Source organism: Cololabis saira, chromosome 17 (genome assembly GCF_033807715.1).
Source record: "Cololabis saira isolate AMF1-May2022 chromosome 17, fColSai1.1, whole genome shotgun sequence".
NCBI lineage: Eukaryota > Metazoa > Chordata > Actinopteri > Beloniformes > Belonidae > Cololabis > Cololabis saira.
This window is the reverse complement of record NC_084603.1, coordinates 41,573,726-41,600,796: the sequence shown is the minus strand read 5'-3', so window position 1 is coordinate 41,600,796 and position 27,071 is coordinate 41,573,726. Positions and strand designations below refer to the sequence as shown.

The window sequence follows — 27,071 nt, the reverse complement described above, 5'->3', positions numbered from 1 at the left end:
AATGATGCTGTAAGGACCAATCAGCTCCCAGAATGCTGATAGAACTGCAGAATTATCAAACAGATCCAGGGAGGAAACGGAGACGGATGGAATCTGTGTTGTGCCACAGATAGGAGATGCTATTTCAGTTATCAAGAGAGTTATTAATGACTGAAGTGTGTGGTTCTGCTGAAGCTGTGGTTCTGCTGGAGTGTGTGGTTCTGCTGAAGTGTGTGGTTCTGCTGAAGCTGTGGTTCTGCTGAAGTGTGTGGTTCTGCTGAAGCTGTGGTTCTGCTGAAGTGTGTGGTTCTGCTGAAGCTGTGGTTCTGCTGAAGTGTGTGGTTCTGCTGAAGCTGTGGTTCTGCTGAAGTGTGTGGTTCTGCTGAAGCTGTGGTTCTGCTGAAGTGTGTGGTTCTGCTGAAGCTGTGGTTCTGCTGAAGTGTGTGGTTCTGCTGAAGCTGTGGTTCTGCTGAAGCTGTGGTTCTGCTGAAGCTGTGGTTCTGCTGAAGTGTGTGGTTCTGCTGAAGTGTGTGGTTCTGCTGAAGCTGTGGTTCTGCTGAAGTGTGTGGTTCTGCTGAAGTGTGTGGGTCTGCTGAAGTGTGTGGTTCTGCTGAAGCTGTGGTTCTGCTGAAACTGTGGTTCTGCTGAAGCTGTGGTTCTGCTGAAGTGTGTGGGTCTGCTGAAGTGTGTGGTTCTGCTGAAGTGTGTGGTTCTGCTGAAGTGTGTGGTTCTGCTGAAGTGTGTGGTTCTGCTGAAGTGTGTGGTTCTGCTGAAGTGTGTGGTTCTGCTGAAGTGTGTGGTTCTGCTGAAGCTGTGGTTCTGCTGAAGTGTGTGGTTCTGCTGAAGCTGTGGTTCTGCTGAAGTGTGTGGTTCTGCTGAAGTGTGTGGGTCTGCTGAAGTGTGTGGTTCTGCTGAAGTGTGTGGTTCTGCTGAAGTGTGTGGTTCTGCTGAAGTGTGTGGTTCTGCTGAAGCTGTGGTTCTGCTGAAGCTGTGGTTCTGCTGAAGTGTGTGGTTCTGCTGAAGTGTGTGGTTCTGCTGAAGCTGTGGTTCTGCTGAAGTGTGTGGTTCTGCTGAAGCTGTGGTTCTGCTGAAGCTGTGGTTCTGCTGAAGCTGTGGTTCTGCTGAAGTGTGTGGTTCTGCTGAAGCTGTGGTTCTGCTGAAGTGTGTGGTTCTGCTGAAGCTGTGGTTCTGCTGAAGTGTGTGGTTCTGCTGAAGCTGTGGTTCTGCTGAAGTGTGTGGTTCTGCTGAAGTGTGTGGGTCTGCTGAAGTGTGTGGTTCTGCTGAAGTGTGTGGTTCTGCTGAAGTGTGTGGTTCTGCTGAAGTGTGTGGTTCTGCTGAAGCTGTGGTTCTGCTGAAGCTGTGGTTCTGCTGAAGTGTGTGGTTCTGCTGAAGTGTGTGGTTCTGCTGAAGCTGTGGTTCTGCTGAAGTGTGTGGTTCTGCTGAAGCTGTGGTTCTGCTGAAGCTGTGGTTCTGCTGAAGCTGTGGTTCTGCTGAAGTGTGTGGTTCTGCTGCAGCTGTGGTTCTGCTGAAGTGTGTGGTTCTGCTGAAGCTGTGGTTCTGCTGAAGCTGTGGTTCTGCTGAAGTGTGTGGTTCTGCTGAAGTGTGTGGTTCTGCTGAAGCTGTGGTTCTGTGTTCTCCTCCAGTCCGGGCTGGTGTCCCGGGAGAACCCGGAGCAGCTGATCATCGCCCTGGAGCCCGAGGCCGCCTCCATCTACTGCCGCAAGCTGCGGCTGCACCAGATGGTGGACCTGGCCACGCAGAACACCCACAACGGCTGCAGCCCCACCGACAACGCCGGGGCGGGGATGACCCAAGGTACGGCCCGTCAGAACCATCACAACCATCAGAACCGTCACAATCAGGTTTATCTGGCCAGCTCAGGTCAATCAAGACATGGAATTTGACAAATGACAGCTATTATTAACATATATACAATTTAAAAAAGGTTAAAGGTGCAGTATGAGCTAGACATGGTTAATGAAAGGGGCCCACGCGGGCCCAGGTGGACCCACGGACCGGGGTCTGACCCGAGTCTGACCCCGGTCAGACCCGGCTCAGACCGGGGTCAGACTCAGGTCAGACTCAGGACCGCCCACCCCTGTACCACGTGAACCGGGCGTGGACGGGGCGTGGACGGGGCGTGTCAGCCACATGTACTCGTGTGTCTGGCCTGTTACCGCGACGCCGCGCTGCATGTGTAGTAAAACCATTGTGCTCATGTAGTGAAGTGCCATGTGACTGACTGTCTCCTTCCTGTCCACCGCCGTGTCTCCAGTAGTGTCTCCAGGCCATGGTAAACTCCTCTCTCAGTCAGACACCTGCATGAGTCTGAGCCCCTCACCCCCCACTCACCACAGCCTGCTGGCATCTTAACCTGCTGCTGCTTATTCCCTCACAACCATTGTTATAAACCCAACTGGCTTCAGAGACCCCCCCCCCCCCCCCCCCACACATGCAGAAACACACTGCTATGTTGCTGTGGGCAGATTTATTTGGATCATAATGGGATGAATTGGACTATATTTCTGATTGGACTGTGGAAAACACCTAGAAATGATTTATGCTGTGAAGTGTGGCTAAACAACTAAAGGAGTTGACGTGACTCGGCTGGATGTTCTGCTGCAGCCAAGTCACCAGTGATGGTAGAGGGTCTGCATTGACGTCAGTTTCTTACTGGACCAGCCCCCTTACTGCACTGAGTGGTAAAAACATCTGCAACTAGTGGAGAAGACGGAATAACAGCTGATTATCAGTAAAATTATTTATTAATTAATTATCATTAAATTAAAGGCCGTTGGACTTGACAGTGACCCGTACAGTTACCACAAGAACCAGTGGTTCATGGACATTAATATTTGGTACAGTTACCAAGAACCAGTGGTCCATGGACATTAATATTTGGTACAGTTACCAAGAACCAGTGGTCCATGGACATTAATATTTGGTACAGTTACCCCAAGAACCAGTGGTTCATGGACATTAATATTTGGTACAGTTACCAAGAACCAGTGGTCCATGGACATTAATATTTGGTACAGTTACCAAGAACCAGTGGTCCATGGACATTAATATTTGGTACAGTTACCAAGAACCAGTGGTCCATGGACATTAATATTTGGTACAGTTACCAAGAACCAGTGGTCCATGGACATTAATATTTGGTACAGTTACCAAGAACCAGTGGTCCATGGACATTAATATTTGGTACAGTTACCCCAAGAACCAGTGGTCCATGGACATTAATATTTGGTACAGTTACCAAGAACCAGTGGTCCATGGACATTAATATTTGGTACAGTTACCAAGAACCAGTGGTCCATGGACATTAATATTTGGTACAGTTACCAAGAACCAGTGGTCCATGGACATTAATATTTGGTACAGTTACCAAGAACCAGTGGTCCATGGACATTAATATTTGGTACAGTTACCAAGAACCAGTGGTCCATGGACATTAATATTTGGTACAGTTACCCCAAGAACCAGTGGTTCATGGACATTAATATGTGGTACAGTTACCAAGAACCAGTGGTCCATGGACATTAATATTTGGTACAGTTACCAAGAACCAGTGGTCCATGGACATTAATATTTGGTACAGTTACCCCAAGAACCAGTGGTTCATGGACATTAATATGTGGTACAGTTACCAAGAACCAGTGGTCCATGGACATTAATATTTGGTACAGTTACCAAGAACCAGTGGTCCATGGACATTAATATTTGGTACAGTTACCAAGAACCAGTGGTCCATGGACATTCATATTTGGTACAGTTACCAAGAACCAGTGGTCCATGGACATTAATATTTGGTACAGTTACCCCAAGAACCAGTGGTTCATGGACATTAATATGTGGTACAGTTACCAAGAACCAGTGGTCCATGGACATTAATATTTGGTACAGTTACCAAGAACCAGTGGTCCATGGACATTAATATTTGGTACAGTTACCCCAAGAACCAGTGGTTCATGGACATTAATATGTGGTACAGTTACCAAGAACCAGTGGTCCATGGACATTAATATTTGGTACAGTTACCAAGAACCAGTGGTCCATGGACATTAATATTTGGTACAGTTACCAAGAACCAGTGGTCCATGGACATTAATATTTGGTACAGTTACCAAGAACCAGTGGTCCATGGACATTAATGTTTGGTACAGTTACCAAGAACCAGTGGTCCATGGACATTAATATTTGATACAGTTACCAAGAACCAGTGGTCCATGGACATTAATATTGGTACAGTTACCAAGAACCAGTGGTCCATGGACATTAATATTTGGTACAGTTACCAAGAACCAGTGGTCCATGGACATTAATATTTGGTACAGTTACCAAGAACCAGTGGTCCATGGACATTAATATTTGGTACAGTTACCCCAAGAACCAGTGGTCCATGGACATTAATATTTGGTACAGTTACCAAGAACCAGTGGTCCATGGACATTAATATTTGGTACAGTTACCAAGAACCAGTGGTCCATGGACATTAATATTTGGTACAGTTACCAAGAACCAGTGGTCCATGGACATTAATATTTGGTACAGTTACCCCAAGAACCAGTGGTCCATGGACATTAATATTTGGTACAGTTACCAAGAACCAGTGGTCCATGGACATTAATATTTGGTACAGTTACTCCAAGAACCAGTGGTCCATGGACATTAATATTTGGTACAGTTACCAAGAACCAGTGGTCCATGGACATTAATATTTGGTACAGTTACCAAGAACCAGTGGTCCATGGACATTAATTTTTGGTACAGTTACCAAGAACCAGTGGTCCATGGACATTAATATTTGGTACAGTTACCCCAAGAACCAGTGGTTCATGGACATTAATATGTGGTACAGTTACCAAGAACCAGTGGTCCATGGACATTAATATTTGGTACAGTTACCCCAAGAACCAGTGGTTCATGGACATTAATATGTGGTACAGTTACCAAGAACCAGTGGTCCATGGACATTAATATGTGGTACAGTTACCAAGAACCAGTGGTCCATGGACATTAATATTTGGTACAGTTACCAAGAACCAGTGGTCCATGGACATTAATATTTGGTACAGTTACCAAGAACCAGTGGTCCATGGACATTAATATTTGGTACAGTTACCAAGAACCAGTGGTCCATGGACATTAATATTTGGTACAGTTACCCCAAGAACCAGTGGTCCATGGACATTAATATTTGGTACAGTTACCAAGAACCAGTGGTCCATGGACATTAATATTTGGTACAGTTACCAAGAACCAGTGGTCCATGGACATTAATATTTGGTACAGTTACCCCAAGAACCAGTGGTTCATGGACATTAATATGTGGTACAGTTACCAAGAACCAGTGGTCCATGGACATTAATATTTGGTACAGTTACCAAGAACCAGTGGTCCATGGACCTTAATATTTGGTACAGTTACCCCAAGAACCAGTGGTTCATGGACATTAATATGTGGTACAGTTACCAAGAACCAGTGGTCCATGGACATTAATATTTGGTACAGTTACCAAGAACCAGTGGTCCATGGACATTAATATTTGGTACAGTTACCAAGAACCAGTGGTCCATGGACATTAATATTTGGTACAGTTACCAAGAACCAGTGGTCCATGGACATTAATATTTGGTACAGTTACCCCAAGAACCAGTGGTTCATGGACATTAATATGTGGTACAGTTACCAAGAACCAGTGGTCCATGGACATTAATATTTGGTACAGTTACCAAGAACCAGTGGTCCATGGACATTAATATTTGGTACAGTTACCCCAAGAACCAGTGGTTCATGGACATTAATATGTGGTACAGTTACCAAGAACCAGTGGTCCATGGACATTAATATTTGGTACAGTTACCAAGAACCAGTGGTCCATGGACATTAATATTTGGTACAGTTACCAAGAACCAGTGGTCCATGGACATTAATATTTGGTACAGTTACCAAGAACCAGTGGTCCATGGACATTAATATTTGGTACAGTTACCAAGAACCAGTGGTCCATGGACATTAATATTTGGTACAGTTACCCCAAGAACCAGTGGTCCATGGACATTAATATTTGGTACAGTTACCAAGAACCAGTGGTCCATGGACATTAATATTTGGTACAGTTACCAAGAACCAGTGGTCCATGGACATTAATATTTGGTACAGTTACCCCAAGAACCAGTGGTTCATGGACATTAATATGTGGTACAGTTACCAAGAACCAGTGGTCCATGGACATTAATATTTGGTACAGTTACCAAGAACCAGTGGTCCATGGACCTTAATATTTGGTACAGTTACCCCAAGAACCAGTGGTTCATGGACATTAATATGTGGTACAGTTACCAAGAACCAGTGGTCCATGGACATTAATATTTGGTACAGTTACCAAGAACCAGTGGTCCATGGACATTAATATTTGGTACAGTTACCAAGAACCAGTGGTCCATGGACATTAATATTTGGTACAGTTACCAAGAACCAGTGGTCCATGGACATTAATATTTGGTACAGTTACCCCAAGAACCAGTGGTTCATGGACATTAATATGTGGTACAGTTACCAAGAACCAGTGGTCCATGGACATTAATATTTGGTACAGTTACCAAGAACCAGTGGTCCATGGACATTAATATTTGGTACAGTTACCCCAAGAACCAGTGGTTCATGGACATTAATATGTGGTACAGTTACCAAGAACCAGTGGTCCATGGACATTAATATTTGGTACAGTTACCAAGAACCAGTGGTCCATGGACATTAATATTTGGTACAGTTACCAAGAACCAGTGGTCCATGGACATTAATATTTGGTACAGTTACCAAGAACCAGTGGTCCATGGACATTAATATTTGGTACAGTTACCAAGAACCAGTGGTCCATGGACATGGACGCCGGGGAAATACATGAAGCAAAGTTTGAAGGCGTACAAAAGTCTTGACGCTTGGTCCGACTTCAAGGCAGAATTTGTTGGCGAAATTAAAGTTGCCAAACTTTATGATTTGACCATTTTTAACGTTAGCTACCCAAAAATCCAACATTACCCGATACAAAATAGGAACCACAAATCCACGTTTCGGTGTCTGGAATCCAGTTGTTTTTGTGAATTGCAGCAATCCATTTGTTTCTCTTAAGCTTATTTTTCGGCAGTCTGTAAAACGATAACTGATTTCTTGCTAAATCTATTATTACAGTCGATCCCACGACAGCTCTTTCACATTTTAGATGTTTTCCAGTTGCTCAAACTGAAAGTTTACGCTGACACTCAGTCTTTCTGTCACTCAGTCTTTCTGCCACTCAGTCTTTCTGACACTCAGTCTTTCTGACACTCAGTCTTTCTGTCACTCAGTCTTTCTGACACTCAGTTTTTTCTGCCACTCAGTGGGCGTAACCCGCTGTGAAGTCTCATCTGTGACGTCATGCGCATTCCCTCTATAACCAGCTCATAATAAAGGAACTTTGCTAAATTCCTACCAATGTGTTGTCTGAACCCAGTCTAGTTGTTGGTAAAACAAACACAGATTAATAATTAAATCCTACACGTGAAGCAGCAAAAGCAAAAATCCACCCTCCCTTTTTCATTTCACTCCTTTTGGTGTGGTTGTCCATCAGCACCAGCCGTCAGGAACCACCAGGCTCGGTGTCTGCATGCATGCATACAAATAAAATGTAATCATAATTACAATAATGTACACTTATGTTATAGCAGAAGTTTTCTCATCTGTTCGCTGCTGTTTTTCTCTCTCTGACATGTTTGTGGTTTATGTTTTGGTAGAAAAGCTCGAATGTGCATGCAGACCAACTAAACTCTGTCCTGTTTTTATCAGCTGTCACGTCTCTGAGACAAGCATCCCAGTCGGAATGCTTCACACAAAAATAACACATACTCATTTTTCCAGTAAGGTAGTTAATTGTAAACGATGCTCTTCTAGAAAGATGTCTGTAATTATGACTTTCTGTATTTGAAGAGTTCTGTAAATGTCCTTGGCTGGAGTCTTCCAGGTTACAGGACTCGTGTCCGTGGTTAAAACGCGTCCCCGTGTTTTTGCACCTCAGGTCCGTCTCTTTCCAGCAGGGAACCACAGAGGTGATCGCATCAGTGAGTGCGTTTACATGGGAAATTTAATTCCTCTTTAATTCAGAATTAAAATGAAATCCGATTTAAAATGGTTAAAAATTACCATGTAAACACCTAATTACCATTCCGAAGTAAGTGGCTGGTTTATTCCGATTTTAAATCCGAATAGAATAATTCCAGATCATGTTTACACTCATTCCTCTTTAAATTAATTCCGGTCTTTCTTTCTGCTCGTTCCCTCACCCGTCTGTCTCCATGACCTTATATTCCACGCTGGGCTGGTTTTCCAAACAAAGTTTCAAGATGCAGCAGCAGTAAACGCTGGTCAAGAGCAGAGACCATTTATTTAATAAACAGAAATCATTAAAAGAACAGATGGAAACAGGAAACATCAGAATTGTGAGCTTTTCAAAGTTGTAGCGGCTAAGTTACTTTTTCTTCCGGTAGTTTAACTTCCGGTCCCCCCCCTATCCAATCAGAACCTTCCCAACCCCCAGACCTGTAGAGGAATTGGAGAAAGACCATCAAACGTGTTTTCCATGTAAACCTCAATTCAGAATTACTATTTCCATGTAAACTCGAAGGAAAATAGTTTAATTCTGAATTATTTAATTCTGAATAATTAATTCCGAATTAAAAAACATCATGTAACCGAGGCCAGTGTCGGATCAGCCCGGTCAGAGCAGAACAGGAGCCCGGCTCCTTCCGGCGCTCGGCGTGTTTCTGATCAGAAACACCGAATCAGGCTCAACTTTAAAAGCCAGAAGTTGCTGCTGTAGCCAAACACACTTCTAATGTATCATATCTGCCACATCTAGCACAAGAGCTCTGACCTTATGGCAGCCTGATCAATACCAGCACCGCTTCAAGAAACACCAAATGCTCAGATTCTTACGTTTACTTGTATATCTTTGCAGACAACATGAAACCAAAATATTCATGTTTGTTCTTGTCAGTTTCATTTACATAATTTGTTAATCCGCATCCGTATAGATGCATTCCAGTCCTGCAACATGTCATCCTGCAACATGTCAATGGTTCCGTATGATGTCATTTTATCCCCATTCATATTGATAAAGCTCAGATGAGGACTGGAAATCTGTCAGCAGTGTCTATAGCAGCAAATCTACCACCAAGCTATATTTGAGACTAACTATTATAGTCTAGTTCTATAGCTGCAACTATGACTACTGACTCTAACACACTAGAGTTTACACTACCTAGAGATTAACCAACACCAGCTAGAGGTTTACTAACACTAACTAGAGGTTTACTAACACTAACTAGAGGTTTACTAACACTAACTAGAGGTTTACTAAACACTAACTAGAGGTTTACTAAACACTAACTAGAGGTTTACTAACACTAACTAGAGGTTTACTAACACTAACTAGAGATTTACTAAACACCAACTAGAGGTTTACTAAACACTAACTAGAGGTTTACTAACACTAACTAGAGGTTTACTGACACTAACTAGAGGTTTACTGACACTAACTAGAGGTTTACTAAATACTAACTATAGGCTTTACTAAACAGAAAGGTTTTAAGTTTAGTTTTAAAGGTGGAGGTGGTGTCAGCCTCCTTAACCCAGATTGGAAGTTGGTTCCATAGTAATGGTGCCTGATAGCAGAACGCCCGCCCTCCAAATCTACATTTGGATACTCTAGGAACTACGAGGTTAACTTTAAATGTTTCCACGTGTTGACAAGTGGAGATCTGTCCATCTGTACTTCTTCAACGACTCTCCCAGCAATGGACACTGTTCTTTCTCAAAATAGTCATGGATGAGATGACATCCTTTTTTTCTTCAACCTCATTCAATTAAATTGACACACACTTTCTTAGAACGTGTTGCAGACCTGAAATGTAAAAACGGATGTACGGTCAGAGCCCTGTTCTCACCTCTGGATAATCTTCACATGCCTGGAATACAAACTTTAGCAACAAACTTAAAATGTACGTTAGCTTCACACTGTTGATTAGAAGAGATTCTTGGAAAGCGTCCAGGAGAGCAGCGAACGGCGGAATGCCGGACTGATGCTGGTGCTGTTAGCAGGAGACCTCTCTCACGCCCTGCCGCCATCAGCGAGAGCTCCCTGAGCTGGACTTCCTCCCCCCTTCTTCCTCTTTGTTGGAGCAGATCTGCCGCAGACATTTCCTTTTTCCAGACCTTCCCGCTTTAACAGTGAGGCGTGTTAAACAGCCTTGGATGATCTCTGCCCCTTTCCCAGGAGCAGAGCCACGTGCAGTAACGTTTTCTTGCTGTACGTCATTCATCTGTGACATGAAAGTGAGAAGCAGGATGTTGCTGTAGACGTGTAGCCACTGCTGCCATGGCTACCATGGCTGCCATCGCTGTCATGGCTACCATGGCTACCATGGCTGCCATTGCTGTCATGGCTACCATGGCTGCCATGGCTACCGTCCCTGCCATGGCTGCCATCATTGCCATTGCTGCCATGGCTACCCTCCCCTGCCATGGCTGCCATCGCTGCCATGGCTGCCATCGCTGTCATGGCTGCCATGGCTGCCATGGCTGCCATCGCTGTCATGGCTACCATGGCTACCATGGCTGCCATCGCTGTCATGGCTACCATGGCTACCATGGCTGCCATCACTGCCATGGCTACCATGGCTGCCATCACTGCCATTGCTGCCATCACTGCCATGGCTGCCATCGCTGTCATGGCTGTCATGGCTGCCATGGCTGTCATGGCTGCCATGGCTGCCATGGCTGCCATCGCTGTCATGGCTACCATGGCTACCATGGCTGCCATCGCTGTCATGGCTACCATGGCTACCATGGCTGCCATCACTGCCATGGCTACCATGGCTGCCATCACTGCCATTGCTGCCATCACTGCCATGGCTGCCATCACTGCCATGGCTGCCATCGCTGTCATGGCTACCATGGCTGCCATCACTGCCATTGCTGCCATCGCTGCCGTGGCTACCATCACTGTCATGGCTACCATGGCTGCCATCGCTGCCATGGCTACCCTCCACTGCCATGGCTGCCATCGCTGCCACGGCTGCCATCGCTGCCACGGCTACCATCGCTGCCACGGCTACCATCGCTGCCACGGCTACCATCGCTGCCACGGCTACCATCGCTGCCACGGCTACCATCGCTGCCACGGCTCCATCGCTGCCACAGCTCCATCGCTTCCATGCCAGCGATGGCCGCAGCAAGCCTCTGCAGAGATTCTTTAACTCCTTGAATCTCTGTGATAAAAGACCCGGTGGGTCCCCACTTGTGGGGTCGCCTCATGCTTTGCTGGTGTGTATCCTCGGCTGTTGTTTTAGGGAGTGACATGATCACGTTGTACATTTGTTCCTGAATCATCATTTCGACTCATCTAAAAGGGGTTGAAACGTTCCGGGTGCTAGGACGAGTGTTGGCGCTGAGCAGCAGCAGCAGTACTGAGCCGGGTCACGCTCGCTGCCACCTCCGCTGAGCAGGTGGAGCAGCCATGATGGAGGTGATGGAGCCAACAGTTGGATGTGTTAGAGCCCAGATATACTTGCTGTTTGTGCTTGCGTTCGCTTCCGTTCGCGTGCACCAACAACTGCAACGTCGCTCGCGTAGTAACAAGGAGAGCACGTCGTACCGGCGGTGACCGATAGGGGACAGTAAGCAGAGCAACAGTTGGAAAAGTGATTCAATATTTAGTAGTAGCGGTAGTAGCAGTAGCAGTAGCAGTAGCAAGATTAGAACAACAAACAAGTTAACATGACACCATTGGATGATGTAGGAGATTATAACATTGCTTTGGTTGCAATCTCGGCAAAGGAAACAGCGCCAGCGACCTCCGCGTCGTCACTTGTGGCCAGCTGGTTTCTGACCGGGACCAGTGCCACTCGCGGCTACAGCGAGAACTGCAGGTCGCGTACGCGTTCAGTGTCTTTTGGAGAACGTGCACGTCGACACATCAAATGAACGCAGGATACGCATGACGGCCATGATGCGGCCATGATGCTCCGGCACCGACAGGGCTCGTGTCGTCCCGGTCAAGGACTTGATCGGGACACAAACAGTTTTTATCGTGTCTTTATCAAACACACACATCAAACATTCACAGTTCTGGAGGGAAAAGGAAGTGAACCCTTGTTGTCGATACCTGGTTGAACGTCCTTCGTCTACAGAGACCTTTTCCTCCAGCTCTGGATGTTGAATAGCTGCGTTCAATAAAGTTAGAAGGTTTTGTGTGAATCAATGGTTGAAACTACGCAGAACCCAGTTAGTTGGAGGGTTCACATATTTTTTTCCCCCCACATGTTTGAAATGGGCACCAAAGCCGTTTGATTGTTAGTGTAATTGAGGTGTTTGTGAAGGTCCAGGTCACCCCAGCCTGCTGCTTGCCTGCCCCCCCTGTGTCTAAACCACAAGGCTTCACACAGCAGAGCTTCCCGCCAGCATCACACTCACCACAACCTTCTCTCTCTGTTAACAACCAGCCAAGGAGCATGTCCGCCGCAACCGACAGAGCCGCACCTTTTTGGTGGAAAATGTCATAGGGGAGCTTTGGTCGGAGCTGGAAGAAGGTAGAGTTCTTCTCATCTTCTACTCATCTCTCTCTCTTTCTGTGATGTAACTGCTGTTGCTTTTCCAGTGTGACACCGCACAGACCAATCACACGACTGCTGACTTATAAATAAGGCTTTATTCTTTTGAAGCTGGCGCTCTTAAAATCTGGGGATATTATATGCGCAGACAGAAGCCTTTTTTAAGCCTCTATTTCATATATTCTTCACACATAGCTCAGTATACATACATATACGGTTGAGAGCTGGACAGATTTGTACATTGCCTCCATAGGCAATGTACAAATCTGTACAAACCTGTACAAATCAGCTCTCAACTTTGCTTCGTTGTGCAGAAATATGTTGTTTTGTTATTGGCTCATCAATAAACCTGGTGATGTCACAACTTCAAATGCTGACCAGATTGGAGTCACATGTAAGTTAATATTAAGGCGAGATACTGATCACTTTGCTCGGACACAAAAACTAGAGAACTGAAATGGCTCCTTTCTATTTTCTGGGCTTTCTTTCAACCTCTGTGCAGATGTGAAGTCATGTCCCAAAATGAGGCCCCCTCTTTTAATCCTATCTTGTCATAGGTTTCTTTTGTTAGTTGGTTTTGGTATTGTTTGTGCGTGTGCTTGTAAAAAAATATGATCAAAGTTATTTGATTGTTGTTGGTCTTAGTGTTCAACAGTTGTTCACGTTAATTTAGCAGAAACAAGTGACATGTAGCAATACCAAGTATGGCTTTCTGCTTCCAGAGGGTTGATGGGTAGCGGGCAGGGGTTAATGGGTAGCGGGCAGGGGTTGATGGGTAGCAGGCAGGCAGGGGTTGATGGGTAGCAGGCAGGCAGGGGGTGATGGGTAGCAGGCAAGGGGTGATGCGTAGCAGGCAGGCAAGGGGTGATGCGTAGCAGGCAGGCAGGGGGTGATGGGTAGCAGGCAGGCAGGGGGTGATGGGTAGCGGGCAGGCAGGGGTGATGGGTAGCGGGCAGGGGTGATGGGTAGCGGGCAGGCAAGGGGTGATGGGTAGCAGGCAGGGATTGATGGGTAGCGGGCAGGCAGGGGGTGATGGGTAGCGGGCAGGCAGGGGGTGATGGGTAGCGGGCAGGCAGGGGGTGATGGGTAGCGGGCAGGCAGGGGGTGATGGGTAGCGGGCAGGCAGGGGGTGATGGGTAGCGGGCAGGCAGGGGGTGATGGGTAGCGGGCAGGCAGGGGGTGATGGGTAGCGGGCAGGCAGGGGGTGATGGGTAGCGGGCAGGCAGGGGGTGATGGGTAGCGGGCAGGGGTTGATGGGTAGCGGGCAGGGGTTGATGGGTAGCAGGCAGGCAGGGGTTGATGGGTAGCAGGCAGGCAGGGGGTGATGGGTAGCGGGCAGGCAGGGGGTGATGGGTAGCGGGCAGGCAGGGGGTGATGGGTGGCGGGCAGGCAGGGGGTGATGGGTGGCGGGCAAGCAGGGGGTGATGGGTAGCGGGCAGGCAGGGGTTGATGGGTAGCGGGCAGGCAGGGGGTGATGGTTAGTGGGCAGGCAGGGGGTGATGGGTAGCGGGCAGGCAGGGGTTGATGGGTAGCGGGCAGGCAGGAGTTGATGGGTAGCGGGCAGGCAGGGGGTGATGGGTAGCGGGCAGGCAGGGGGTGATGGGTGGCAGGCAGGCAGGGGTTGATGGGTAGCAGGCAGGGGGTGACATAGGGGGGTGACATGTATATATATATATATATATATATATATATATATATATATATATATATATATATATATATATATATATATATATATATACGTAGACGCCTCATAGACTGACGCTGCCTATTGGAGCTGACGTTCAGCGCGGCCGCCATCTTTGATGGGTCTCCATTGCGGCCCCAGTGCATTTATTTCTTCTGATGAAGGTTTTATCCCAAATTTTGACCCGAAGCGGAGCCTGGTCCCCGGAGCCTGGTCCCCGGAGCCTGGTCAGGGAGCCTGGTCCCCAGAGCCTGGTCTCCGGAGCCTGGTCCCCGGAGCCTGATCCGGGGAGCCTGGTCCCCGGAGCCTGGTCCTGGAGCCTGATCTGGGGAGCCTGGTCCCCGGAGCCTAGTCCCCGGAGCCTGGTCCCCGGAGCCTGATCTGGGGAGCTTGGTCCCAGAGCCTGGTCCCCCGATGAGACCACAGTGGAGCTACGTGGGCTTCATGCTCAACACCGAGAACTGACGCAGTGTCCAAAGTTATCTGTTGTTTTCGTTCTCGCCACCATGATCAGATGTTTTTAGAGCATATGATTAAAAGAGGGGGAAGGACGTATGCACATGTTGGGAGATATAAGAAAGAAATCTATCCATCTAGAATTAATGATAATTAATTAAAGAGGAAATTGGTGACCCCTGATTGTCCTGGCCGAGCCAGAGACGCCTTCACTCAGCCTTGAAGGTTTCCACTGCACTTGTTTCCTGCCAGCTGCTGCGCGGCGTCTCCCTCGCCCAGCCTCCCTCCTTCACCACCTCCCCTGGGTTGTTCCCTAGCAGAGACGGGTCCCACCCTGCAGCAGCAGCCCGCTCAGGGACGCTCAGGGACGCCAGGCAGAGCCCCACAGCCCCTTCTGCCTCAGCTCACTGCTCGCTGGGCTGTTCTCCATTTTGACCTTTTCTCTGTGCAGGTGACCGGTATGTGGTTGTGGACTGTGGCGGTGGAACCGTGGACCTGACTGTCCATCAGATTCGTCTTCCAGAGGGACATCTGAAAGAGCTCTACAAGGCCTCGGGTAAGAGACTGCGCCCCGTCTCTGTACCCCTCTGGCTCTGCTCCTGGCTACCAAACAATCACCCAAGCGGCTCCTCAATACCTTCACTCCTTCATCCAGAGCTACACTCCCTCTACCTCTGCGTCGATATCTTCAATTCAATTTTATTCATATAGCGTCTAATACAACAAAAGGTGTCTCCAGACGCTTTCCAGAGATCCAGAACATGAACATAAACCCCCGAGCAATTATTACATAAACAATGGCAGGTAAAAACTCCCATAGTGGGAGAAAAGCCTTAAGCCAAACAGTGGCAAGAAAAACTCCCCTTTAGGAGGGAAGAAACCTGGACCAGGACCTGGATCATAAGGGGGGGGCCCTCCTGCCGACGGCCAGACTGGGGGTCAGGGAAGTCAGCAGCACACAGCAGGCAGGTGGAAGCAGCAGCGGGATGACCGGGGGTGGGGACCGCAGGCAGGTGGAAGCAGCAACGGGATGACCGGGGGTGGGGACCGCAGGCAGGTGGAAGCAGCAACGGGATGACCAGGGGTGGGGACTGAAGGCAGGTGGAAGCAGCAACGGGATGACCGGGGGTGGGGACCGCAGGCAGGTGGAAGCAGCAACGGGATGACCAGGGGTGGGGACTGAAGGCAGGTGGAATCAGCAGCGGGATGACCGGGGGTTGGGACCACAGGCCAGCACGCAGCTCCCTCAGCTCCGGCCCAATCAGCAAGCCCCAGGTTGGGGTTCAGGGTCGGGGAAAGGTTGAGAAGGGGCAGGGCCAGGGAGAGGAGTCTTGACGGACAAACCTCTCCCCCGCCTGCCCGGGCCGTTACTCTGCCCCTCTCACTTCCACGCTGCAGGTTCCGGTGTTGTGCATTCAGAGATGCTCTTCACCACCAGTAGAGGATGCTGCACCATGTACAAAAGAGAAAAAAGAGAAAAGAAAAGGGGGCCAGCACAAGAAACTACAGGAGCGATGGACAAAAATGATAGCTATGAGATACTTGTAATGAATAAAAATGGAAATGGAGAAGAGAGGAAGCGAAGAGGAGAGGAGAAGAAGGGTGAGAGGCACCGCCCAGTGGATCATGTCGGTGCCCCCCTGCAGCATAGGCCTATAGCAGCATATCTACCACCAAGCTATATTTGAGACTAACTATTATAGTTTTGTTCTATAGCTGCAGCTATGACTACTGACTCTAACACACTAGAGTTTACACTACCTAGAGATTTACCAACACCAGCTAGAGGTTTACTAAACAGAAAGGTTTTAAGTTTAGTTTTAAAGGTGGAGGTGGTGTCAGCCTCCTTAACCCAGATTGGAAGTTGGTTCCATAGTAACGGTGCCTGATAGCAGAACGCCCACCCTCCTAATTTACATTTGGATACTCTAGGAACTACGAGTAAACCTGCACCCTGAGAGCGGAGAGCTCTGCCAGGAACATAAGGCACTATCAAATCTTGCAAATAATGTGGAGCTAAGCCGTTTTGGGCTTTATACGCAAGTAATAACATTTTTAATTGGATTCTGAATTTTACGGGTAGCCAATGGAGCCAATGGACCTTCACTCCTTCATCCAGAGCTACTCTCCCTCTCCTCAGCTCCACTCAGCCAGTGAAAGACGCCTGGTTCTTCCACCACAACGTGGTGTGAAATCAGTATCAGACTCTTCTCCATTGTTGCCCGATGGTGGAACGACCTACCAAACTCTGTCCGATCTGCAGGGTCTGGACCTCCTTTAAGAGCAAAGCTAAAGACTCAGCTCTTTAAGAAGCACCTCGGCATCTAGTAAGACGTACTGTAGCATTCTTATTTAAAAAGAAAAAAAACATATATTCTAGCACTAGCATGGCAGCACCTTTGTACTTTGTAACTGGACTCACAGCAGTTTTACCAGCACTTATCCAGCTGGACCCTCTAATGGGATTTCTTGCTTGTGTTGTTCTCTCATATGTAAGTCGCTTTGGATAAAAGCGTCTGCTAAATGACAGTAGTAGTAGTAGTAGTAGTAGTAGTAGTAGCAGTAGCAGCAGTAGCAGTAGCAGCAGTAGCAGTAGTAGTAGTAGTAGCTCACTTCCAACTCATTCCATTCGTCCCTGCGGCCCCTCTCTCTGCAGGCGGACCCTACGGCTCCATCGGGATCGACTATGAGTTTGAGAAGTTGCTGTGTAAGATCTTCGGCCAGGATTTCGTGGACCAGTTTAAGATAAAGAGGCCGGCCGCCTGGGTGGACCTGATGATCGCCTTCGAGTCCCGGAAGAGAGCGGCGGCCCCCGACAGGACCAACCCCCTCAACATCAACCTGCCCTTCTCCTTCATCGACTACTACAAGAAGTTCCGGGGCCACAGCGTGGAGCACGCCCTGCGCAAGAGCAAGTGAGTGCCAGTCGCCCAACGACCTTACTGAGGCGACCGTGGATCGCTCACTAGAAAGATGGATCCACAAACAGTCTGATTCATGAGATGAGTTTGGAGGCATGGTGTAGAGCTGCGTCTGCGGAGAAAAGTTTACATCTTCTGATGGGAAATAATTCATCAAGAAAAGGCTCCGACTGTCGGAGTGGTCAAAACCAGGTGACACTCTGACTGAGCAGTGATTACTTAAATGTATCATCCAGCTGGGATCAATATTAGGAGGGTGATGTCCATCAATGAGCAATGAGATGCTTCATGTTTTAAATATAAGTTTATCTTGTTCACATTGTTACTTATGAGAGAGGTGATCACGGACATCCAGAATGTGTAAAACTCAATAAACGTGTACATTGGTCTCAATCCGTAAGTATTTAATACAAGACAATAAAGTGGAACGAGCAGCCGTTTTTCATCCACCAACTTAAGTTCTGGTGTTGGTTCTTAAAATACAAACAATAAAAAAACTAGTTTAATGATGCGCCAATGCTAAATATTTACATTCACGAACCCTTACAATCCTAATAAAACCAAAACTCTTCACGGAACGCAACACAAAGCAAAGAACAACGATACTCATAATGCAATGCAGCTGAAATCGGAAGAAATGCCTCCAAATAAATAATTTTTTCCAGGCCTCAACTTTTGACAGGACTGTCTCCAGCTCACAGCCGATGTTTCTTTCAATTTGTTTCACTTGTTTTTGCAAGTTCCTTGTTAAGATGGTTTTTGGTGGATAATTATCCTCATTATCATATTCAGATATATCTACCTGAGGGAGGAGACAGAGAGGAGTGTTGTACTCCTGCATGTGCGCTCAAATCCACGTTGACTGAATGAATGTTGAAAGATGTTGAAAGAAACGTGCGTGAATTTGGGCGTAAGGATATTTTTGAACATTGAATTTTTTTTGCGTACTCAAGAATTCCACACACGGATTCACGTTGAAATCCACGCCCTCTTTGTACACGAGGCCCCAGGTCCCCAGAAATGGGACCAGACCTGGTGAAACAGTTTGTAGCAGATCTAGTGGTGATGGAAGCTGAGCTCTGAGACAACAGAAGCTGAATCAGCAGCTTTTCATGCTCACAATAGATATATTTGAACAAATATGACTTTTTCAATCACTCATTTTTAGTTGATCATGATTTGATTTGATGCGATTGTCCTGAACACACTGCATGGAACTGATGTTCTGCTCTTGTCTCTAGTGTGGACTTCGTTAAGTGGTCGTCTCAGGGGATGCTGAGGATGAGTCCAGACGCCATGAATTCCCTCTTCAAACCCACCATAGACCACATCATCCAACACCTCAGTAAGCCTCGTTCATGTACTCACAATCTCAACACAGACACACTCATGCCCAGGAAAGTACACAACAGTTCTGTGTGCCAGGACTCGCCCTTGACCAGAGCAACGCACAGAACTTTGTGTCATTATTCCTGGAACAAAAATGGCTCATACAGGACTGTCTCATAAAATTACAATATTGTGATAAAGTTCTTTATTTTCTGTAATGCAATTTAAAAAAAACAAAAATGTCATACATTCTGGATTCATTACAAATCAACTGAAATATTGCAAGCCTTTTATTATTTTAATATTGCTGATTATGGTTTACAGTTTAAGATTAAGATTCCCAGAATATTCAAATTTTTTGAGATAGGATATTTGAGTTTTCTTAAGATGTAAACCATGATCAGCAATATTAAAATAATAAAAGGCTTGCAATATTTCAGTTGATTTGTAATGAATCCAGAATGTATGACATTTTTGTTTTTTTAATTGCATTACAGAAAATAAAGAACTTTATCACAATATTCTAATTTTATGAGACAGTCCTGTATATACATACACATACACCCATACACACATATATACATATATATATATACACATACACATATATATACAGTATACACATGCATACATACACACATACATAGCTGCCCATTTCTGTACATAAATGTAAACAAATCTACCCAAACAACCAAATGTTGATAAATGTGATTTAATTGTTTAATTGTTAATTGTTAATGGTTTCTCTCTCCTCCAGCCGAGCTCTTTGACAAACCCGAGGTGAACGACATCAAGTTCCTGTTCCTGGTTGGGGGTTTTGCTGAGTCGGCGCTGCTGCAGCAGGCGGTGCAGAACATGCTGCAGGGCCGCAGCCGCATCATCATCCCCCACGACGTGGGCCTGACCATCCTGAAGGGCGCCGTGCTGTTCGGCCTGGACCCCAGCGTCATCAAGGTGCGGCGGTCCCCGCTCACGTACGGGGTGGGCGTGCTCAACCGCTTCGTGGAGGGCAAGCACCCGCCGGAGAAGCTGCTGGTGAAGGACGGCACGCGCTGGTGCACCGACGTCTTCGACACCTTCATCTCCGCCGACCAGTCGGTGTCGCTGGGCGAGAGCGTGAAGCGCAGCTACACCCCGGCCAAGCCGTCCCAGCAGGTCATCATCATCCACGTCTACTGCTCGGAGCGGGAGAGCGCGGGCTTCATCAGCGAGCCGGGGGTCCGGAAGTGCGGGACGCTCCGCCTGGACGTGAGCGGCACGGAGAGCACGGCGCCGCGCCGCGAGATCCAGACGCTCATGCAGTTCGGCGACACGGAGATCCGAGCCATGGCGGTGGACGTTTCCACCGGACGCACCGTCAAAGCCAGCATTGACTTCCTGGGCCACTAAGTAGGTGCCGGAGTTCCCGCCGGGAACGCCCGGAGCCAGCGGGAATAAACCAGCTTGCACATATAACCAGAACAAGCTCGGGGCGTCTGCTGGAACCTGGTGAATGTCCATGAATCTTAACGCTCAGTCGCTCTGATTTGAAGTATAATGATAGATGTTAAAAGTAAAGCTTCAGCTTAAATTTAGACTAACTGTAGCATCCATCACACAGCAACGAGTAGTCTGAGTAGAACAGGTTTGTTTGCAGTGTGTACGTCCGTCCATCTCTGACTAGGTTTACATGCAGTCAATAACGCTTTCCTAACCGGAATATTAGCAATAACCCGGTTACACGGCCATGTAAAAACCCCAATATGAGCCCTGGGTTACTCCTTTTAAAACCTGAATATTGGGTCATGTAAACACCAAACAGAATATCCCCATCAAACGGAACAGGAATTTGTTTTCTGCACATGCTCTGTTCACAAGGAATCCTGGTCTTTTGAGTCCAGGAAGTTCTTCTAAACACGGAGAAACCAAGACCAGGAGGAGACTAATCACTTCATAAATGTAATGAAGGATATGAACATTTCTGCATTTGTAGACGGTAGAAAGTACCGGGATAGAAGATTTAGAAGAAGGTGAGAGAAAAGTTGCACGAAGCAGCATTTGTACGAACGCCAGACCAGATCAAGCTCCGCTGGAAGACGCTGGAAAAGGCGAACTACAGGCCGAGAAACAAAACAACTTCTACTGCTGTTCATTATCCGCCGTGCTGCTTGAGTTTGGATACAGGAAGAAGAAGCAGAAATGACGGGAATTGCGTCATGATGTTCTCCTGCGTCGCTGGTTTGATTCAGATATCCCAAATGATTAATCACCATGTATACAGGGATAACCCTGTTTGCTCACGCATGGAAACACATTATTCCCAATGTTTCAGTAACCGGAACATTGACCTTAACCGGAATTTTGACTGCATGTAAACGTAGTCTGTAGTTAATTTGATAAGGACTTTCATAGTTAAAATAAACAGCAACATATTACCCACGGTGAGAGCTTTGGCGAGTCGGGGTAAGAGCTGCAACCCTGCAGGCTGCTGTAGTTCACCGTTATTGTTTTCTACTCTTAGCCACAAATCTCTCCAACATAATTGATATTACATCACAATATACGACTGCAGGCAAACATGCCTCACTCTCTTTTATCACAGCAGGTTGTGTCTAAATGTGTTTTGTATGATAAAAGCATGAAAGGTCATTATTATGACCTGCTCTGATGAAACTTTGCATCTCTGTAGAGTTTGGAGGACCATACCATTGGTTTTGCATGATTCAGCCCTCTTACGTTTTCAACAAAAATACTTACAAAGGAAGTAAATTTGGCTTCAGCTTCTCCATTCCCTGAGAGTGCAGTGACCGTCAGCTTAACATGTCCGTGTTCTGCTCATTTCCAGCCAGCTCACCTTTGGTCTCTGGTACCTGTAGAATAACTTTGAGACCAGCGATTTTCAAAAATCTGTTGTTTTTTCTGTTCAACAAAGTTTAAGAGGCTCCCCCTAAAAACGAGCAGAGGCGGCTGAACTATTTGTGATGGCTTGAGTTCCTGATGGGCGTGAGCCAAGCTTTCACCAGATCAGCATCATTAATGCTATGTGTTCAATTTTCATGTTAGAATAGAATAGAATACTTTATTGTCGTTATACACGGGTACAGTGAGATTAAAAGCAGCATCAGCTCTCCGGTGCAGGACAGTGCAAAGAGATAAGAAATATAAGAAATATTAAAAGGTTAAGGTGCATTTTGAATGGTGAAATCAAGACCTGAGATCCTATATACAGATAATAACATAACTACACATGTGGAGAAATATTGCATATAGGCCGGGAAAAAGTATTGTACGGTAAAAGAAACAAAAAAAAACAGTAATGAAGACATTCACATATTGTTCAGGGTGATTATGGCTTAATGAATTATTAACCCCTCAAATCCTTCCACGTCGAGTGCAGAATTTGTCCAGAACCGCTTGCCCTTGCTGGCGTGAGACGTAGCATACAGGACTGTCTCAGAAAATTAGAATATTGTGATAAAGTTCTTTATTTTCTGTAATGCAATTACAAAAACAAAAATGTCATACATTCTGGATTCATTACAAATCAACTGAAATATCAGAATCAGAATCAGCTTTATTGACAGTTTAGAAAAACAATGTATTTGACTTTGGATACACAGGCGGCCACAGGATGGTATTGTGCGCCTGTTTTTCCAAGGGTAACACTGGGATAGGGGGGGGCGGGAAGGCGTGGAGATGAGGGGGGTGTGGTTATCAGCAAGTGTGTGTGTGAGCGGTAAGTCTGTGAAACTTCGCCCCAGAGCTACTCCTCAGCCATTGTCCTTGATGTTATCAGACGGCTCGGTACAGTTCTGAAACAGGTCCACAGATGTTCCTGGGAGAGGGGAGGGCTAGTGGGGGCAGAGTCCCTTGTTTACATTCCACCAGGGAGATTGTGACTGGAGCAACTGGCCAAGCTGCTCTGTCAAGGTCAGATTATAGAATCAACAATTGTATTGAAAAGAAACAGGCAGACTCCAGTAATTTTCCGTCTGCCTTAAGGTTCATCAATGGCGACTCCAAACAGACGAATTTGTGATCAATTCCCGCCAAGCCGAGCTTCCAACTTCTCCAAGGTCTTATCCATCTTGCCAATGAGCTCAAAGACGCCGCCAGCCTGCGATTCTGTTCAAGAATCGCATCCAGCTTGCGGTTTTGCTCTCCCAACGTTAAAGTCTGAGTGTTAGTCGCAGAGCTTATCCCTTCAGCCACGTCCAGCAGCTCTGAAAGGGCCAGAATAGCTGTCGACGACTTACGCGTTTGTCGATAGACCAGGAATCCCCCCACTCCAATTCAAGAAATCCTGCTATCATAAATCCAATTATGAAGCATCTTCAACGTCCTCGACGGACAGAATCGACAGAGACATGATCCTCCAATGTTTCCAGGAGTCCATCACGTATCCGAAAAAAAAAATGTCCCGTCGGGGCAGGAGGTCTCCCTTGTCCCCCGAATTTGGTCAATTGTGCTGAGAGACCAGTTAACCAATTCCATGATTGTAGAGTTTCGGAGGAGTGAAAAAGAGAGGCTCTAAAAGACAAGACAGGACAAAAAGCAGCAGCAGCAGGGCAGATAGGGAGGGAGAGGAGCAGAAAAGCGTCCGCTTTCACCGAGAGCCGGAAGAAGATTAAGATTCCCAGAATATTCACATTTTTTGAGATAGGATATTTGAGTTTTCTTAAACTGTAAGCCTTGATCAGCAATATTAAAATAATAAAAGGTTTGCAATATTTCAGTTGATTTGTAATGAATCCAGAATGTATGACATTTTTGCATTACAGAAAATAAAGGACTTTATCACAATATTCTAATTTTCTGAGACAGTCCTGTACACCCAGCACGGACGTTTCCCCCCGTACTCACACTCATCAACGGTACCAACTTCCAGCTTCAGTCTCCCTGCAAATCCAGCAGAACATCATAGCCACAGCCGCTCTGCCGCTGGCCCAGTAAAGCTGGCCCGGGCCACCAGTAAAGCTGGCCCGGGTCACCAGTAGCCCCAGGTCACCAGTAGCCCCGGGCCACCAGTAGCCCCGGGCCACCAGTAGCCCCGGGCCACCAGTAGCCCCGGGCCACCAGTAGCCCCGGGCCAGCAGTAGCCCCGGGCCAGCAGTAGCCCCGGGCCACCAGTAGCCCCGGGCCAGCAGTAGCCCCGGGCCACCAGTAGCCCATTTCATCAGAGACATCTTAGAAACCAGGCAAAGTTATTGCCAAGATTTACTAGCAAACCCAGGAGAAGGGAGAACATGCTCCTTGCTGCACAATCTTAACGTTTTAAAGGACAGCTGGTCTGGTCTGTCCTCCCACATCAGAGAGGGAGAGCGTATATACATACAGTTGTGTATATGTGTATATGTATATATATATATATATATATATATATATATATATATATATATATATATATATATATATATATATATATTTGTTTTGAGCCTCCAGTCACGTCCGAGATGATAATTTATCTTAACAACACTACAGAGGAGTCTGAAAACACAAAAGGAGACAAAAGCCACTTGAGTTTATTGCTCTGAGGGATTTATTTACCTCAGCTTCATTAGTAGTTAATCTTAATGAAATGCTGTTATCCTCCATTCCTATTGTGTTCAGGTCTGAATTGTGTCATATAGGATAAAGACCAACGCAGCAGGGGCTGAAAGACACAGATCACTAACACACCTCCCTTACCAGCCAGTCAGCATTCACTTCTCCCAGACCTTGATTAGATGTGTAGAAACAAAAAAAAATGATGTCAAATTAAAGTTTGTTTTCCAAAGTCCTGACACTCACTGAAGAAGTCATACCGTTAATTGGAAAATGACATTTTGATGAATTGATTGATTCAGATCACTTTTGATTCAGTCGTCTGGTCATGCAAAACAACCCGTATGGTCCTTTAATATAATCCACTTTAAGAGTCACATAATGTGAAAAGTGCTGCCATCTCAGCCATCAAACATGCTTAACCGTTGCCTTGGGCTGGTTCCTGCGCTGGTTCCTGCTCTGGTTCCTGCTCTGGTTCCTGCTCTGGTTCCTGCTCTGGTTCCTGCGCTGGTTCCTGCTCTGGTTCCTGCTCTGGTTCCTGCACTGGTTCCTGCGCTGGTTCCCGCCCCTGCAGCGTCTCAGCTGATGCACCAGATCCAGGCTACATGAGACAAGCTATTCTGTTTATTTTGTAAATACAGTATTTAAATATTGTACAGAATTTTTAGCATTGTTGCAGCAGCTTTAGAAACAATAGTGTGCGTATGTGTGTGAGTGTGTATGTGTGTGTGTGTGTGAGTGTGTATGTGTGGGTTGGTGTATGTGTGTGTGGGTGTGTGTGTGTGAGTGTGTATGTGTGTGGGTGCGTGTGTGGGTGGTTGGATGTGAGTTTTTCACAGCATTTCTTTTCTGGCCAGCCGTGCACGAGAGGCCGGGGCGTGTGGATTGGTGGAGGGTTCACAGATGAGTTGCGTGGCTTTACTCTCCCCTTGCGTCACCTAGGAAACGTGATGAGCTCAGGCTGCAGGTCGGTGTGTCAGGGACAGTCAGGATTAAGCTGGATTTAAGGTTCAGCATTAAACCAGCGCAGAGCCGACGCCGTTGCCGCGACGCCGTTGCCGCGACGCCGTTGCCGCGACGCCCTTGTGAACCTTCGGACTTCTCCTTCACTCCATTTCTCCGCGGTGCAGTGCGGAGCACTAGTTGATACTTTGTTTAGCTTCCGGCTTTTCCGTTCACAGTGAATCAAAGAAACAACTATTGTGCAAAAAAACAAAACAACCCCCAAAAAAAAGAAAAATCACACACACACGAAGAAAAGTACGGAAGCGTATTGGATTCACTTGAGAAAAAAAAAATCGTCTGTTTTTCTGAATTAACGAGATAACATTTTTATTAAAAAAAAAATCTTCTCTGTTTTTCTAAATTAACGAGTTAATTATCTCAGAATTCCGAGAAAAGTTTTAATGAAAAAAAAAAAATCTGTTCGGTTTTTCTGAATTAACCAGATTCCTCACAACTTGCAAGAAGCTGTCATTCACTTGAGATATCATGGAAACAAACATGTTCCTGTCCAGTTTAATCCAGTTTTATTTTGCTTTTGGTTTGAAACATTGGGAGATACTGTTGTCTTTAAGTTATATAGATGGTATTGTTATTAGTTTGTCGACTTTGCGCAGGCACCTCAGAACTTTGCGGTTGTTCAGACGGAAAGCCCATTCTGACCTGCTGGACATTATCTCGTTAATTCAGAAAAACAGCAGATTTTTTTTTTTTTAATTAAAATTTTATCTCATTAATTCAGAAAAACAGCTGATTTTTTTTTTTTTCTCAAGTGAATGCAATACGCTTCCGTAGAAAAGAGCACTGAAAGTTCACGACTGCTTCGCGAACCGGAACCGGAAATGCGTTGCTACCAAGCAAACCAATCACAGCCCTCTCGGTCTGCGTTGGGTCGTAGTTCCATTTTTTGGGAGGTGCAGGTCAGGCTACGGCGTAGCTACGGAGAGACTCCCGCGTAGCCGTGTAGCGGGACGACCGGGGGTGGGGACCGCAGGCAGGTGGAAGCAGCAACGGGATGACCGGGAGTGGGGACCACAGGCCAGCACGCAGCTCCCGAAGCTCTGGCCCAATCAGCAAGCCCCAGTTTAGGTTCAGGTTTCGGGGAAAGGTTTAGAAGGGGCAGGGCCAGGGAGAGGAGTCTTGACGGACAAATCTCTCCCCCGCCTGACCGGGCCGTTACCCTACCCCTCTCACTCCCACGCTGCAGGATCCGGTGTTGTGCATTCAGTGAGGGTCAGGTTGTCCAGGTTCTCCAGGTTCTGCTGCCAGATGCTTCTCATTTCATGGAGACGTTGAGGTGCTAGCTGGCTTTGGTGCTGTTTGTTCTGGCATCTGCGACCAGTGTTTTGCTGGATTATAATGTGAGTTAGAAACGCTGAGCGAGTCCCCGTCCACTGACGTGGGCATTTTTCTCTAACTTTTCCACAACATACATTTTTTTATTTTCGTCTTTTTTTTATAGCTACCTCTTTATATATCGGTTCCTGGTGTTTCATTACGTAGTTTTATAAGCTTTTACTTTTCTTT

At 46.6% G+C, this 27,071-nt stretch overlaps 1 protein-coding gene across 4 annotated transcripts in view; it reads left to right on the top strand.

Moving 5' to 3' along the window:
- Positions 1-22,663, top strand: part of hspa12a (heat shock protein 12A) — a 74,658-nt gene extending 51,995 nt beyond the window's left edge. Inside the window, exons 7-13 of one of the 4 annotated variants that reach the window (XM_061745142.1) lie at positions 1,623-1,794; positions 2,255-2,272; positions 12,519-12,605; positions 15,221-15,325; positions 17,426-17,684; positions 18,932-19,035; positions 19,777-22,663. In XM_061745142.1, the coding sequence (XP_061601126.1) occupies positions 1,623-1,794; positions 2,255-2,272; positions 12,519-12,605; positions 15,221-15,325; positions 17,426-17,684; positions 18,932-19,035; positions 19,777-20,408 (1,377 nt within the window). In that variant the 3' untranslated portion in view covers positions 20,409-22,663. The remainder of the gene's footprint in view (positions 1-1,622; positions 1,795-2,254; positions 2,273-12,518; positions 12,606-15,220; positions 15,326-17,425; positions 17,685-18,931; positions 19,036-19,776) is intronic. The other 3 variants (XM_061745143.1, XM_061745144.1, XM_061745145.1) reach the window with 3 other exon arrangements.
- The last annotated feature ends 4,408 nt before the right edge of the window (positions 22,664-27,071 follow it).